The following is a 16,064-nucleotide window of genomic DNA, read 5'->3' as shown; positions in this document are numbered from 1 at the left end:
GTATGGAAATTTGTACACACATGTATTAAAGTAATGAAGGTAGCTTCTCCCAATAGTAAAAATAATGAAATATGATGTACTCTTAGGGATGTGCAATGTGTGAATCTGGAGTGCCATTGGTGAGTGATGACTGGGCAATAATAGGCCCTTTAGCATCAAACAAATGTGGTCTTCTCATTTTTTTACTGGAAAATCCTCTTCAAGAACAGGATGCACTTTCTAATTTGTGCACCCTGTTCCTGATTGACAACATTCACTGCCTGGGACTGTTACAAAAATGTTAGTGATTTTGTATTAACTTTAAAACCAGGGAAGGCCAATCCTGTTCCAATAGCAGCAATCACCACACAGTCATTCCTCCCTCTTTTGTATGTGTGAAAAACCTCTTCATACACAAAACTCAGACAAATTTTGGCTGTCCTGTCCTGGTTGCTCTACAGTTCATAAACCTGGACTTTTATTGTCTTCAAGGCTGACAGCGTATGAATCAATATGGCTGACTTGACCCAACAACCCTTTCCCCTCACAGACGCAAACAAAATTCACTACAGCCCCCACTTAAGGCAACCAACCATGGCCTGGGCCACCCAACCACTCTCACCGCCAATGAAATGTTAAAAATAGAGAGAACCTACTCACGTGATGCTGACACAACAACCTTGCACATATGCTGTGTAAAAGAACCAGCGTTTACTACCCCCTCTCTCCGCCTCTTTCTCCCCCCTACTTTATACTCTATAAAACATTTAATGTCTCACATCGAGTATAATATAATATATAAATCTTTATTGCGGTCCAAAGACCCGTAACATAGATTCAGAATAAAATACAGATTGATACAGACAAGCCCCCTGGGAGAGGAAGACCGAGACGATATTTGTTCAGTCTTGAGTATGATGATCTTTGATACGTATGACTACCGAAAGAAACTTTGTGATATCATCAGACTTGTCCAGAAGATATTTATTATAGTAGGCTTCAGATTTACCTGGCTGATTTGCCAGTAGGGGTTTAATCAATAGATCTCTACCTTGCTCATATTGTCTGCAATGCAGTCCGATTTGCCTCATACAGTCGACGTCCTGAGTGTGGATTTTATCCACGTCTTGTGCCCCGACTGGGCCAGTCTAGAAGACTGGAACACCTTCAGCTCAATCCGGATAACTGGACTCACAACTGTGTGTTATGAGCACCTTCATTAACTTCAGAGGTCTAATAAATGCTGTGGCTACATTAACTTGAAACAGTTCTTCTTTATTTCTACAAGCTACAATATATACAGATTATACAGCCTGTATGGCTAAGTTCCTTCCACACATCTTATCTACAGCAGAGAGATAGAATAACAACTGTCTGTCTGACCTGTCTGAACAAGACATAGCACAGAGAAGTTAAATAGGGAGATCAAAGACTCCGTTCCCTCCCCCTTCTCTCAGACCACAAGTCATACGATTCTCACAAAGGTAAATGTAAAGGTACCCCTGACAGTTAAGTCCAGTCGCAGACGACTCTGGGGTTGCGGCGCTCATCTCGCTCTATAGGCCGAGGGAGCCGGCGTTTGTCCGCAGACAGCTTCCGGGTCATGTGGCCAGCATGACAAAGCCGCTTTCTGGCGAACCAGAGCAGCGCACGGAAACGCCGTTTACCTTCCCGCTGGAGCGGTACCTATTTATCTACTTGCACTTTGATGTGCTTTCGAACTGCTAGGTGGGCAGGAGCTGGGACCAAGCAACGGGAGCTCACCCCGTGGCAGGGATTTGAACCGCCGACCTTCTGATCAGCAAGCCCTAGACTCTGTGGTTTAACCCACAGCGCCACCTGGGTCCTCACAAAGGGAGGGGTGAAATGCTAACACCAAGAACATACACAGAGCCTATTCTGATAAGGGATGCCTCTCAGTCTGCCACTTACCACTTCTGATGGAAATACATTTAATCTGGCTTCGGTAAAAAGACGCCGATAAAAGAGAAATGGCCTCATCTGATCAGGCAAACTGAACCGGTCAGGTTAATTTGGTCAGTTCTTTTTTTCCTTGGATTTACAGTCCCTACCAACTCCATGTGTTTATGTTATCTATTTTTGAGTTATTTAGAGTGATGCAGTGGTTTCATCCTCAAACCTCAATGATGAAGTAGACTCCACATACAAGACTTGAAGATTAACATTTACTTCTCAGGGTGACAACAACTGAGCAATTTGTATTATTCATATATATATATATATATATATTAAGCCTAAAGCAATGTGTTTCTTTCCCTTGAGCCCAAGAGAGGGTTTGGTCTTTTTGCTTTCAAAAACAGCGTATTTAGTAGCAATGCATTAATCCAGAGGTTTGAGTGCTGGCTCCCTTGACCAATTTCCTTCTTTCTGTGGCTGAGGAGCTGAGTTATGCCCCACCCCTTGCCTGCAGAGCTGGTAGCCTCTCACCCCTTTTCAAACACCCTTGTGCAGTGTTCCCTCAGCCTCCTCTCCCCTCTCCTTGGGAGTCCTCTGGGCAGCTATTGCTGCTGCCAGGGGCATAACAAGGGGGGGACAAGGGGGCGGGCCGTCCCGGGTTCCATAATGGAGGGGGTGACAAATTATCAAGGAACAATTTTTTATATTTTTTAATGCCTGCTCCGAAGGTCTTAACTCACTATACTAGGGATTGTATAGCTATATATGAAATTTCATGCATATTGGTTAATATCTTGACCCTCCTCCACCAAAATAGCTGTTCACTTGGCTGTTTTCCTATGTCATGAAGGCTGAAATTTCAGTTTAGAGAACACTTACTGTTCCCAACCCTAACCCTGTGGAAAGCCATGTAATTGGACTTTAATTTGATTTTGAGATGTTTTTAGGAGGTAATTTAATTATTGTTTGGTTTTATACCAGTGTTATGTATCTGATGTTAGCCACCCTGAGCCCGACTTCAGCCAGGGAGGGCGGGATATAAATAAAAGATTTATTATTATTATTACTTGTTATTATTCCTTTGTAAGAAAATATGAAATAACGTAAAACCATTTTTGCAGGGGGGAAATCAATGGGGGGGTTGACAAGAAATTTTTCGCACCGGGTACCACCTGACCTTCCCATGCCTGGGGGGGGGTTTGACAATTATTATTTTTTTTGCCCCCGGGTACAAAGTTACCTTGCTACGCCCCTAGCTGCTGCTGCCGTCTCTGGGCTGCCCCCGCCCCCAAAATAGGTGCCTCCTCACACTGCCCCTCAGGGGCCTGGGAAGGAGGTGCTCCCAGCCTTAGTGGCCCAACAGAGACTGGCCAAAGGTGAACGTGAGGCCAGCATCTTACCTTGGGAGGCAGCAGCGGGTGCTGCTGGGCCTGCATGGCGGAAATGCTCCCCTTCAGCTCCCAGCAGGCCTTGCACACAGCAAGCACAAGAAAGGCCAGGGTGGTGCCTGCCTGTCTCCCACTTGTCTGTCCATTCCCAACCACAAGGACTGGTGGATCGGCTGGATGAGCTACCATGACTGCTTGCTTGCATGCTCTGAGGACGCCTCAGCTCCTGGTACCCAGCACCCCCTGGCCAGCCGAAGAAGCGCCATTCACCAACAGAGCTTGTAGCCAGGGCTGCTGCAACAAACAGCTGTGCAAGCCTTTGGGAGGCAGAGATGCGAGAGGGCATCAGAGGAGGGAGGGAGGGAGGGAAGGAAAGAAATAATAATAATAATAATAATAATAATAATAATAATAATAATAATAATAATAATAATATTTTATTTGTACCCTGCCCATCCAGCTGGGTTTCCGCAGCCACTCTGGGTCGATTCCAACAAAGATATTAAAGGAAGGGAGGGAGGGAGGGAGGGAGGGAGGAAAGAAAGAAAGAAAGAAAGAAAGAAAGAAAGAAAGAGGGACAGAGGCAAGCGTGGCACCCCTGACCATCCTTCAAGGCACACTGGTTGAAAACCACTATCCTAAGGAGTCTGGCCAGGCCTTCTCTCCTGACAAACTCCAACCTTCTATGCAGGAAGGAGATTGCCTCTACAGGCTCCCAAAGGAAAGATTCTCCTACCTCCTGTCTCTGCCCTCAGATGGTGCTTTTCTAGCTTGGGGCAAAATGAAGAGAAATTAATAATGATAATGATGATTAATAATAATAATAATAATAATAATAATAATAATAATAATAATAATTTATAATTTATAATTTGTTTATTTCATAAAATTCCTACACTGCTTGATTGTAAGAAGAAGCAGCACAACAACCTCAAAGCAGTACATGAAAAAGATAAAACTTTAAAATTATCAATAAGAAAAAATAACAAAAATAATGTGAAAATTTTCAAAAGTTTATATGACAATAGACCGCAAGCAGGTCAAAACTTGCATTAGCTTCCTAAGCATCTGGGCAGGCGTGTCTAAACAAGCTGAACAGTCACTGAAATAGCACAGTGCCTCATGTCACGAGGCAGGGAGTTCCAAACAAAACCTCGTAACGTAAAACAATTTCAGGCACCACAAGAGTGTTGTTTCTACACTCTGGTTTATTCTGTTCTGGTTCTTCCATGTCTAGTAAACAGTTGAGTTGCTAATGAATCTGAATCAATCTAGACTGTTTCTCCACCTGTGGATTCTTTTGTGTGAAGTAAGTTTGCTGCTCATATTTCCCTCACTTAAGAGTTAGTTATCTGGTGTGAGTTCTCAGTTGCAAAGTTAGGCCAACAATCTCACTGAACCTCATTCCACACTTCTTACGTTTTCATTGTATCTCCTTGGCATGGGTTTTTTTTTAATGTAGAGACTCTTGAGAGTCCCATGGATTGCAAAAAGATCAAACTTATCCATCCTTAAAGAAATCAGCCCTGAGTACTCACTAGAAGGACAGATCCTGAAGTTGAGGCTCCAGTACTTTGGCCACCTCATGAGAAGAGAAGACTCCCTAGAAAGAAACCCTGATGCTGGGAAAGATGGAGGGCACAAGGAGAAGGGGACGACAGAGGATGAGATGCTTGGACAGTGTTCTTGAAGCGACTGGCATGAGTTTGGCCAAACTGCAGGAGGCAGTGGAGGATAGGCGTGCCTGGCGTGCTCTGGTCCATAGGGTCACGAAGAGTCGGACACGACTGAACGACTGAACAACAAGGACACCCCCAATACAGAAGTGCTTTCCACAATGTAGGCATTCATACAGTTTCTCCCATGTGGGTTCTTTGTTGGATAGTAGGTGCACTCCTACAACTGAAGCTCTTTCTACACTCCACACATTTATGCTGTTTCTCCCTTGTATGGGTATTTTGAGGCACAGTGGTACCTCTAGTTACGAACCTAATTCATTCCGGAGGTCTGTTCTTAACTTGAAACTGTTCTTAACTAGAGGCTTGCTTTTGCTAATGGGGCCTCTTGCCAGAGCTGTCAACCTTCCTTTTTTTGCATTGGGAAACAGCCATAGCCGTCACCTTTTCCTTTTTTGCAATGGGAAATGGCGCTGGAATACAGGAATTTCCCGCAAAAAAGGGGAAGTTGACAGCCATGCCTCTTGCTGCCGCTGCACCGCTGGCTCACGATTTCCGTTCTCATCATGGGGCAAAGTTCTCAACTCGAGGTTTGTAATCTGAGGTGTTTGTAACTAGATGTACCACTGTACAGAGAGAGTGTGATAGAGACTGAAGTTCTTGCCACATACCATACATTTAGAAGACATCTGAAGGCAGCCCTGTTTAGGGAAGTTTTTAATGTGTGACATTTTAATGTACTTGTAATCTTTGTTGGAAGCTGCCCAGAGTGGCTGGGGAAACCCAGCCAGATGGGCGAGGTACAAATAAATAATAATAATAATTATAATTATAATTTAAACAGTCTTTCGCTTGTAAGGGTTGTTCAATGTGCAGTGGGTTCTTTGATGTAAAGTAAGGTGGTGATTCAGACTGAAATTCTTTGCACACACCATACAATGAAATGGTTTCTCCCCTGTGTGGGTTCTTCGATGAGCAATAAGGTTTCCGTTCTGGCTGAAGCTCTTTCCACACTCCATACATTTAAATGGTTTCTCCCTGGTGTGAGTTCTTTGATGTGCAGTTAGGTTTCCGCTCTGACTGAAGCTCTTTCCACACACCACACATTTAAATGATTTATCTGCTATGTGGGTTCTTTGATGTGCAGTAAGACTTCCGCTCTGGCTGAAACTCTTTCCACACTCCATACATTTAAATGGTTTCTCCCCAGTGTGAATTCTTTGATGTGCAGTTAGGTTTCCACTCTGACTGAAGCTCTTTCCACACTCCGTGCATTTAAATGGCTTCTCCCCGGTGTGGGTTTTTTGATGTAAAGTAAGGACACTCCTAATACGGAAGCGCTTTCCACAATCTGTGCATTCATATGGTTTCTCCCCTGTGTGGATTCGTTGATGTTCTGTAAGTGCACTCCTACAAGTGAAACTCTTTCCACACTCCATGCATTTATGCAGTTTCTCCCCTGTGTGGGTTTTTTGAAGTACAGTGAGATGGTGATAGGGACTGAAGCTCTTTCCACACACCATAGTTTTTAATGGATTCTCCCCTATGTGGGTTTTTTCATGTGCAATAAGGCTTCCACTCTGGCTGAAGCTCTTTCCACATTCTATACACTTAAATGGTTTTTCTCCTGTGTGGGTTCTTTGATGTAAAGTAAGATGGTGATTGAGACTGAACCTCTTTCTGCACACCATACATTCATATGGTTTCTCCCCTGTGTGGGTTCTTTGATGTGCAATAAGGTTTCCGCTCTGGCTGAAGCTCTTTCCACACTCCATGCATTTGAACGGTTTCGCCCCTCTGTGGGTTTTTTTATGCTTGACAAGGTTACCAGCACTGCTTAAGCTCTTTCCACACTCCATGCATTGAAACGCTTTCTCCCTTGTTTGGGTTCCTTGACGTAAACTAATGCTTCCACTCTGACTGAAGCTCTTTTCACACTCCACACTGTTAATTCTTGTGAATTCTTCCTGTGGATTCAGTGATACATGGACATCAGTGTCCTGAGTAGTAAGGGATTTGGTTTTCCAGTTCTTCAACACATTTCCTACATGCTTTTCAGGTGATTGTTGATTTACAAATGTCTCTTTCTGTGCTTCATGCCTCACATTTTCTACAGACACCACAGATGGCTCCCCATAATTCTCACTCTTCTGCCCATTACCTGTTTTGAGGGAGAAAAAGAAAATGCCATTCAAATTGCAAAGCAGAGACTCTCATTATGGATCGAGCCCTGTTATCCGCCTCTCTGAGTTTACCATTTTCAAGCATGCCCCCCTCCTTCCTTCCCTGCCCAGCTGAATCTGAAGTTAGCTCCTGAATATGCTCCTGAATATGAATAAGTTGTCTCAAGACAACAACACTAGTCCCTTCCCGCTCCTCCTCAAACTTGCTGAGCTGTGTCTGCTCATCTCTCCCCTTCCTCAGAGCCCCATCCAACTGGATCTTATCCTTCAACCCAAGTGATGAAATACAAAATAGCCAGACACTCCTAGTGCTACTGCAAAGGCAGGGAAAGGCAATATCTTATCTCTCCTGCTGAGGGATAGCAGAGGGGACACATGGACCCAACAGAATCCCCCTGGCGCCATGAAGAGGTTCTCAGCTCAGCGGCACTACAGAGGATGTTTTAATTTGGGGTGCATCTCAGCATATGGAAGGGAAACCTCAACCTGGAGGCCATCTCTGCTCTTTAGAAGAAGACCCTGTGTGGACAACATTTTGCAGTTGAGAGTGGCTTGCCTGTACGCTGTGGGGCCAGAGGCATTTACAACGAATGTAAATGCAACCTTTGGACAGGAGCAGAGTTTCCGCATACCCTTCTCTGTCCTCCACCCAGGCTGGCAAGAACCCCCATCAGAATTCAAGGAAACAACCCAGCCAGACAAAAAACACTCTAGGAAGATGGGAAGCAGGTCAGGGCCTGGGGAGAAGAGAGTCCCAAGGGCCAGTTGGGAGAGGTGTGAAGGCTGCATTTGTCCATCTGGTCCATTTAATCCAAGAGCCCCACAGGGGCCAACTAAATACTGATAGGAAGTCCAGAAGCAGGACAAAAAGGCATCAGGTGTCTCCTTCCTCTCTTCCTTGGCCCAGTATACCTGAAGGAGCATCTCCACCCCCATCGTTCAGCCCAGACATTGAGGTCCAGCGCCGAGGGCCTTCTGGCGGTTCCCTTCCTGTGAGAAGTGAGGTTACAGGGAACCAGGCAGAGGGCCTTCTCGGTGGTGGCGCCTACCCTGTGAAACACCTTCCCATCAGATGTCAAGGAGATAAACAACTACGTGACTTTTAGAAGAAATCTGAAGGTAGCCCTGTTTAGGGAATTTTTAAATGTTTGATGTTTTATTGTGTTTAATATTCTGTTGGGAGTCACCCAGAGTGGCTGGGGAAACCCATCCAGATGGGCGGGGCATAAATTATTTATTAATATTAATATTACTGGAGCACAAACACAACTAAGCCCATACCTGTTGAAGTTTCCCCTTCTTTGGGGTCCTGGAGGAATGAATCTTGTCCTTCTTCCCAACAGGAACTGAGGTCTGATTCTGCCAAGGAAAGAGTTAATATTAGCTACTTTTGGCCACAAAACATCCAGCCCTATCAAATCAATCTGTATTTTTGATCGCAAAGGCAAAGAGGAGGGATTGCCATGTGCAGATCCTATAAAGACACACAACATGCGCAAGAGTGGGCCTTGTGGTTCCCACTGCCACAAGGGATGTGCGTGTGAATATATGGATGCTGCTTCAGAGAGCAAAGCTGCAAATATTGCACATACAAAAATAGAAGGACCCAGAAGGCTATTCTTAAGTTATTCCTACTCTGCATGAATAAATGGCACAAAAGAGTGGATTCACTCCTTCAATGCCTAGCAGCCAAGAGGGATAAAAATGTGCCCTTACCTAGAGAGGCCACCATCTCATAATTCTCCTCCATGACTTCCTTGTGCAGAGCTCTTTGGCCTGGATCCAGCAGAGCCCACTCCTCCTCCGTGAAAAACACAGCCACCTCCTCAAAGTTCAAGAGCGCCTGGATGGTCACCAGATTCTGGAAGAAGAAGAAAATATAACTTTTTAAAGGTCCCTTCCTTACTTGATACACAAGCAAGCGTAAACTGGGCCACTTCTGGGACTCTCTCACCTGTTGCCACGATGCACTTCAAAGCAGGGAGCAGCTCTTTGATGTGAACAATGGAGAAATACAGATTCATTTAGGGTGGGAGAAATCTAAACAGATGGCAGACCTTTGACACGTGAACAAATATTAAGCAAAGCTAGATAACATCTGGAACTGGTTAAATGTGCCTCAAATTACACATTTTCTAACGAACCAAACAGGTACTTCGCATGCCTCTAGACTAGACCATGGGTGGGCAAACTAAGGCCCGGGGGTTGGATCCAGCCCAATCGTTTTCTAAATCCGGCACACAGACGGTCCTGGAATCAGCGTGTTTTTACATGAGTGGAATGTGTGCTTTTGTTTAAAATGCATCTCTGGGTTATTTGTGGGGCCTGCCTGGTGTTTTTTACATGAGTAGAATGTGTGCTTTTAATTAAAATGCATCTTTGGGTTATTTGTGGGTCATAGGAATTCATTCATTCCCTCCCCCAAATAGTCCGACCCCCCCCGCAAGGCCTGAGGGACAGTGGACCGGCCCACGGCTGAAAAAGGTTGCTGTCCCCTGCTCTAGACCCTGGACCCTTACCTCAAAGTTGAAATTCTAATTACAGATACCAATCCAAAATCCAAACACGTATTATCAAAAAACTAAAACGATGGTGAAAACGAAACATCCTATGTACCCCAACTTTGGAATTGTTAAAAAATGTTTTTTAAAAAAGAGATAATAATGCCAATTTTGAGCTTTAAAGAACTCATCACCTTTGTTTTAGTAGCTGCTTGACAAATCATTGATCAGAATTGGAGATCTCTGGAACACTTGCAGTTATCACAATGGAAACAGAAAATCTGGACGATTGGACTTTCAGAAAAACTGACAATGGTAGCTCAGGCATTATTTGGAAAAAGTTGTGACACGTACTCTGTGTTTTCCCACAGAGACACACATTGGGAGGATGCTTTGATAGAGAGTTTTTTTATGTTTGTTATGTTCAACATTTTGAAAAAAACAAAACTTATACAATACATATATATTTATTTAAAGGGAGGGGAGAATCAGGGACCAGTCCAGGGACTGCAAGGGAGAGACAGGGAACAGGAAGAATGTCAAACTTCACATAAAAGCTTTAGAAAACCATGTCTTGGTCTTTAGGGGACATTTAGCCTGGGTTTGCCCAGTCACTTGGGTTTGTGAGGTTTCAGGATCATATCCAAAACCTCTTAATGAGGTTTCATGGAACACCTGCCTCTCTAGGAAGCAGGAGGGGGGGGTTGGCAGGAGATTTCCCCCTCCCCTCCCTGCAAACACAAATTCCCTTTCTTCCCCCCAAAAAGCTCTATTTCTCCATTTGCTTTCTGAGAAGGTCCCAGGTCCAATCCCTAGCAGAGGCAACGAAAGAGACCCCCCCTCCCAAAAAAACCTCATGTGAATGAAGGTTGCACAGTGTGACATTCCCCCATCTCTCTTAACCCCATGGGAGAAAAGACCCCTCATTATTACACCTGTTTACAAAGGGAGGCAGGGCTGTGTCTAAGGGTGTGACCCCCCCCCTTATAACAGCCCCTCAGAGCAGCAGCCTGGTGTCCTTAGGCCCGTTTTGCCAGAGGGGTTTTGAGCAGTACCTTACGACAGCCCTAAAGGGTAGTCCAGTGTCATTATTATGGACAGCTTTATTTTTATTTTTTTAAGGCAGGGTCCTGGAAGTTGGGCTATGCTATTAGGGGAGGGGGGGCGTAGCTCAAGGGCAGAGCAGCTGCTTTGCATGCAGAAGGAGGTGCCTGGTTCAGTCTCTGGTATGGAAAGGGGACCAATGGCTTCAAGTGACAAGAAAGGAGATTCCGACCAAATGCAGAGAAGACAGTGGCAGCTTGTCCGCTGGCTGGCCATCTGTCAGGGATGATTTCGCAGGGGTTGGACTAGATGACCCCCGGGGTCCCTTTCCAACCCCACGACTCCTCAGGGCCAGCCTTACCATTGGGCAGCCTCAGGTGGTTTCCTCAGAGGGCAGGATCCGGGGAAGGTGCAGCAGACTGGAGGAGAAGAGGAGCAGCAGCAGCAGCAGTCCGGGCGGAAGAAGCTGAATGACCAAGACGCAGCAGCTTCAATGGGCTTCCAGCTTCCGGCTCCCCTGATTGGCTCGCCGCCGCCTCTCGGCTCTTTTCTGATTGGTTCTCTTTTTTCGCGGGCGTCCATTCATTGTGTGTTCCCTTCCTGCAGCGGCAACGCGGAGTCACTTTTCGCTTTGCAGAGAGACGCGGGTGTTGCGATGCTTAACAGACAAACACTTACTCAGAAGTAAGCCCAGCTGCTTGCAATGGTGGCGGGGACCGGAGAGGTTTCCCAGATTTATATAGGCTTTTTTTGGAAGCAGTGCCTTTTCTCAGAAGTCAGCCCAGGTGATCGCGATGCCGTTTCGCTTCCAGGTAAAAATGCACGAGCGTAAAAGCCAGACTTGGGATGCGTGTCTCGCCGCTGGTCCCAATGAAGGGAGACTCACTGACACTTCTCGGCATTCTTCTGGTTATGGATCTCCTTTCCCAAGATTATTTTATTCCAAATCATAACGTGTTCCAATTACTGTGTCAGAAATACTTCATTTTGTTTTAGTTGGAGATCCCTGCATTGCAGGGGGTTGGACTAGATGACACTTGGGGACCCTTCCGGTTCCATGGTTCGACTAACTCCTCCAGTTAATTGGGGCGGGGGAGGGGCAGTTTCTCAACGGAGCCCCAAGAGCAAGAGGGCAAGAGGCAGCTAGTCACGTCCGGTTCCCATGCGACCACAGGCAGGAGCTGCTCTGCAGTCGTAGCTCTATGGTTAGGCAGTCTCCAGGCGGGGTGGGGTGGGGGGCTCAGAGGATGGGAAAGGAAACCAGGAAGGGGAGAAGAAGAAGAAGAAGAAGAAGAAGAAGAAGAAGAAGAAGAAGAAGAAGAAGAGTTTGGATTTGATATCCCGCTTTATCACTACCCTAAGGAGTCTCAAAGCGGCTAACATTCTCCTTTCCCTTCCTCCCCCACAACAAACACTCTGTGAGGTGAGTGGGGCTGAGAGACTTCAGAGAAGTGTGACTAGCCCAAGGTCACCCAGCAGCTGCATGTGGAGGAGCGGAGACGCGAACCCGGTTCCCCAGATTACGAGTCTACCACTCTTAACCACTACACCACACTGGCTCTCAGAGAGGACCAAGAGGTAAAGAAGCAGAGTGGTGGAAGGGCAAATATATAAAACTGCAAAATCAAGGCAGGTGTCAGTCAACACTGATGGCATTCTCCTATGACTGCCAGTAATTACGGCCAGCTGATGCATGTTTTGGCCTAACGTTGCCTGCTGTTTTGTTCCTTCTGCTTTCAGAATTTCATGTGCTTAAATCAGGCCGTTGCAGAGCCAGGCAGAGGTCCGGGCCAGGTAGATAATGTGGCCCTTTTTTCACAAAAGTTATGCTGACAAATAATTTTATTTCAAGGCTTGAACCGTATCTGCATATAAAGACAAAATGGAAAATATAGATATACAATAGTGCTTTTTTAAAAAATACATAGGGAAAAGGATTGTTTTAAGTATTTACATTTAAATAATGGTGAGCGATTGTGAATATGCTGACCGAGGCTCCCCTTTGGAATCGGAGGCCCGGGCCAAGTGGCCCATATAACACACACACACACCCCCCCCCCGTTTGGGCCTGGCTTAAATTTAGCAAATATTTTAACACCCCCCCCCCCAACAAATCTTTACATGATCAATCTGCACTTCCTTCGATTTCCCCCTCCCACTCCTTTCTGCAGTTACTTATTTTATATATTTTTTCTACTGCACCTCCAATTCAAACCCACTTATTAATTTCCCTTTATATTCCCTTTGTTCACCTCCATTTGGGGCCTTCCTTTCTTGATAATGTAATGAAACGCTAGAAGGCCACAGCCCCCATCAATTAGAAAGGAATATAATGTGGGATATTTAGGAGGAATATTGTGGCATTTTAAAGACTTGGCACATTTAAGCCCACTTTGCCAAACTGCTGTGTGCAGCTCATGAAGCCTACAAATGTTTGCTTCTTTTATGCCTTAGTAGCGTTAAGTCTGACACCTCTTTGTTGTTTAATTGTGATGAATCTCTAATATTGGAGTACCATTAGCTGAATGTTACACAGGAAAACACTCTCAAAAGGACGTGACGCCCATCAGGGGAGAGTGATCCTTACACTAATCTTTTAATATTTCAAGAGATTCTCAAATTCTGGATATTAAAAAGGAAGGTCTGTCTGGGTTGGACTGGATGGCCCTTGTGGTCTCTTCCAACTCTATGATTCTATGAAAAATGCATTGGCATTTACATAGTTTGCCAGTAGTAATGTATGGAAGTGAGAGCTGGACCATAAAGAAGACTGATCGCCGAAGAATTGATGCTTTTGAATTATGGTGCTGGAGGAGACTCTTGAGAGTCCCATGGACTGCAAAAAGATCAAACATCCATCCTATCCATTCTGAAGGAAATCAGCCCTGAGTGCTCACTGGAAGGACAGATCCTGAAGTTGAGGCTCCAGTACTTTGGCAACCTCATGAGAAGAGAAGACTCCCTGGAAAAGACCCTGATGTTGGGAAAGATGTTGAGGACCAAACTATGGTTAATACAGGCAGAAAAACCACCTCCAGGCCCAACTACAACACCAAGTCAGAGAAAAGAATCAATTGCAGAAGGGGACACAAAGTCTGAATTAACATAAATTTTATTAAAAATGAAGAAAGAGATGAGGGAAGGAATACAGAGGCTGGAACAAAAAGCGGATTTTAATACCGCAGCAGTCACAAAATTAACAACAGAAATTAAAGAATTGGAGAAAACAGGACAGTTACTATAACTGAAATCCAAAATGTAGTTAAACCAGGGAAGTCGCTGTGGAGAACTAGCCCAATGCCAGGTAGGGGTTAATTTTTCTGACAGTTAGAACCCTCAGGGGCGGGCTTAGCATGGGTATAAAACACCCCTCCCAGTGGGCAGTGAGGCAGTTAAGTGCGGGGAGTTAGAGTTGGAGTTGAGCAGTGTGAGTCAAGAGATAGAGCTGGGAGTTTAGAGTCTTAGGTGGATGTTAGCAGAGAGGATAAAGAGATTGTGAAACGCATTGTTATTGCTATTTAGTTAACATTTAGAGGTATTAGGCCGGTAACATTTTAGAGGTATTAGGCCGGTATAGGACAACTGTTATAAGCTTATTGAACAACCGTTATTTTATCAGCAACCACAAGCTTTGTACGCAATAAACATCTTTTTAGTTCACAATATCCTCGTCTGTGGTGAATGAAGTAAGCAGGATCCAGCTAGTAGTCTGAAGGGCTGCTGCTGGGAACTGTTTGTCGTTGGTGCAGCACTCATAGACCGTAAAACGTCCGGGGGTGGGCTGTATAGGGCGAAGGGCCCGCGACATTAAAGTGGTGGCAGCGTCGGGACGAAAGATAGTCTTAAAGTGGTGGTCACATTGAGATCAAAGATCTAAAGTGTTGGCAAGAAGTGCCAAGGTACAAGAAGGATTTAAGAGTGACGCATTGTGTGAAGTGTGAGGCTTAAAGAGGATTTAAGCAAACTTCAGTGAGACTCTACAATCTAGTCAGGAAGGGGATCGCATACACCTGGAAAGGGAGAAGGGGAATTCAGAGAGGAATTACCTGGCCCTAGGGTGTGGTGTGATAGCGCCTAAGACTGTGAGATTGTGAGAGAGTTACAAAGATACTTTGCGTTTGAAACTATTTCAGGCAGAAAGGTTTATAGTGAGAGGTCGGAAAAGTACGCTGGACAAAGTGCACTGAGGTAACTTTAGGCGTGACTTTGGACCTAAACTGTGGAAACTAAGCCTGGAGAAATAGTTTAACTGAAACATCCTTGATTTAAGTACAGAAATAATACCACCAAATAAATAGAAAATGCCACCTAGGAAGACGAAAACAGCTCTTAGGGACTCACAAGTAGAAAGCTCTGAAGAAGAAAATGGGGTTTCCCAGATTGAGGAAACCAGTACTGAAACAGTTAACAAAAATCCTGCTGAGGGGACTAGTTTTAAAGCCTCAGAGGAATTTGAAAAATGGAAACTTGAGAAAGAATATAATTTAAAATTCGAGCTAGCGAAATTACAAGCTGAAGCAAAAGAGAGAGAATTAAAGTTACAAGCTGAGGTAAAAGAGAGAGAATTAAATATTGAGAGAGAGAGAGAAAGAGAGGCAATGGCCCTGAAAGAGAAAGAAATGACCTTAAAGTTACAAGCTGAAGCAAAAGAGAGAGAACTGAAAGAGAAAGAAATGACCTTAAATATTGAAAGAGAGGCAATAGCACTGAAAGAGAAAGAAATGACCTTAAATATTGAGAGAGAAAGAGAACGGGAGGAAAGAGAATATTTATTAGAAATGAAAAGACTTGAATTATCAGCTGTAGATAATAGAAACAACAACAATAGTTCCACACAAAATCCTAGCAGGGTGGATTTAAAAAGATTCCCTGACTTCAAAGATAAAGACGATCCTGAAGCGTTTATCATTTCTTTTGAGAGGGCTTGCGAAGATTTTGAAGTAAAAGATGAGGAGAAAATGCAAATACTGAGAGCGCGTATTAGTGGAACATTAACAGAGATTTATTCTCAAATGCCATCTGATCAATCTAAAGATTTTGAAGCATTTAAACAGTTGGTTTATGTCAGATTCGGAATTACTGCAGAACAACTGAGACAAAAGTTTAGAACAATAAAAAAAGTGCGTGAGGAAACATTTGCTCAACTAGGAGCTAAAACTACAAATTATTTAAACAAGTGGCTAGAACAGGAGGGTGCTGATTCTGTGGCGAAAATAAAAGAGGTGATCGCATTGGAACAATTTTATGACACGATTAATAGTCATTTGAAGTATTTAATTAAAGAAAGACGCCCTAAAACCATCCTGGAAGCTGCTAACCTGGCAGATGAAATAAATGAAATCCGAGAACACGCTTATGATGCCCCAAAATATAAGG

General features: G+C 44.5%; 1 protein-coding gene and 1 long non-coding RNA gene across 2 annotated transcripts in view; both read right to left on the bottom strand.

Moving 5' to 3' along the window:
- Positions 1 to 5,796: 5,796 nt before the first annotated feature.
- Positions 5,797 to 16,064, bottom strand: part of LOC117042595 (zinc finger protein 91-like) — a 258,539-nt gene continuing 248,271 nt past the window's right edge. The window contains exons 4-5 of the mRNA XM_033142132.1: positions 8,920 to 9,004; positions 5,797 to 7,121 (exon numbers count right to left, since the gene is read on the bottom strand). Coding sequence (XP_032998023.1) covers positions 5,797 to 7,121; positions 8,920 to 9,004 — 1,410 coding nt within the window. The remainder of the gene's footprint in view (positions 7,122 to 8,919; positions 9,005 to 16,064) is intronic.
- On the bottom strand, positions 8,855 to 11,121 carry LOC117042242. Its single transcript, XR_004426058.1, has 2 exons — positions 11,050 to 11,121; positions 8,855 to 9,004 (listed from the first exon to the last, which is right to left on the bottom strand). It is a non-coding gene; the product is annotated as an uncharacterized LOC117042242 (long non-coding RNA).

The sequence above is a fragment of the Lacerta agilis genome, chromosome 2 (genome assembly GCF_009819535.1).
Source record: "Lacerta agilis isolate rLacAgi1 chromosome 2, rLacAgi1.pri, whole genome shotgun sequence".
Lineage (NCBI taxonomy): Eukaryota > Metazoa > Chordata > Lepidosauria > Squamata > Lacertidae > Lacerta > Lacerta agilis.
Note: the sequence above shows the minus strand (reverse complement) of the source record. Positions and strands in the feature narration are given on the sequence as shown.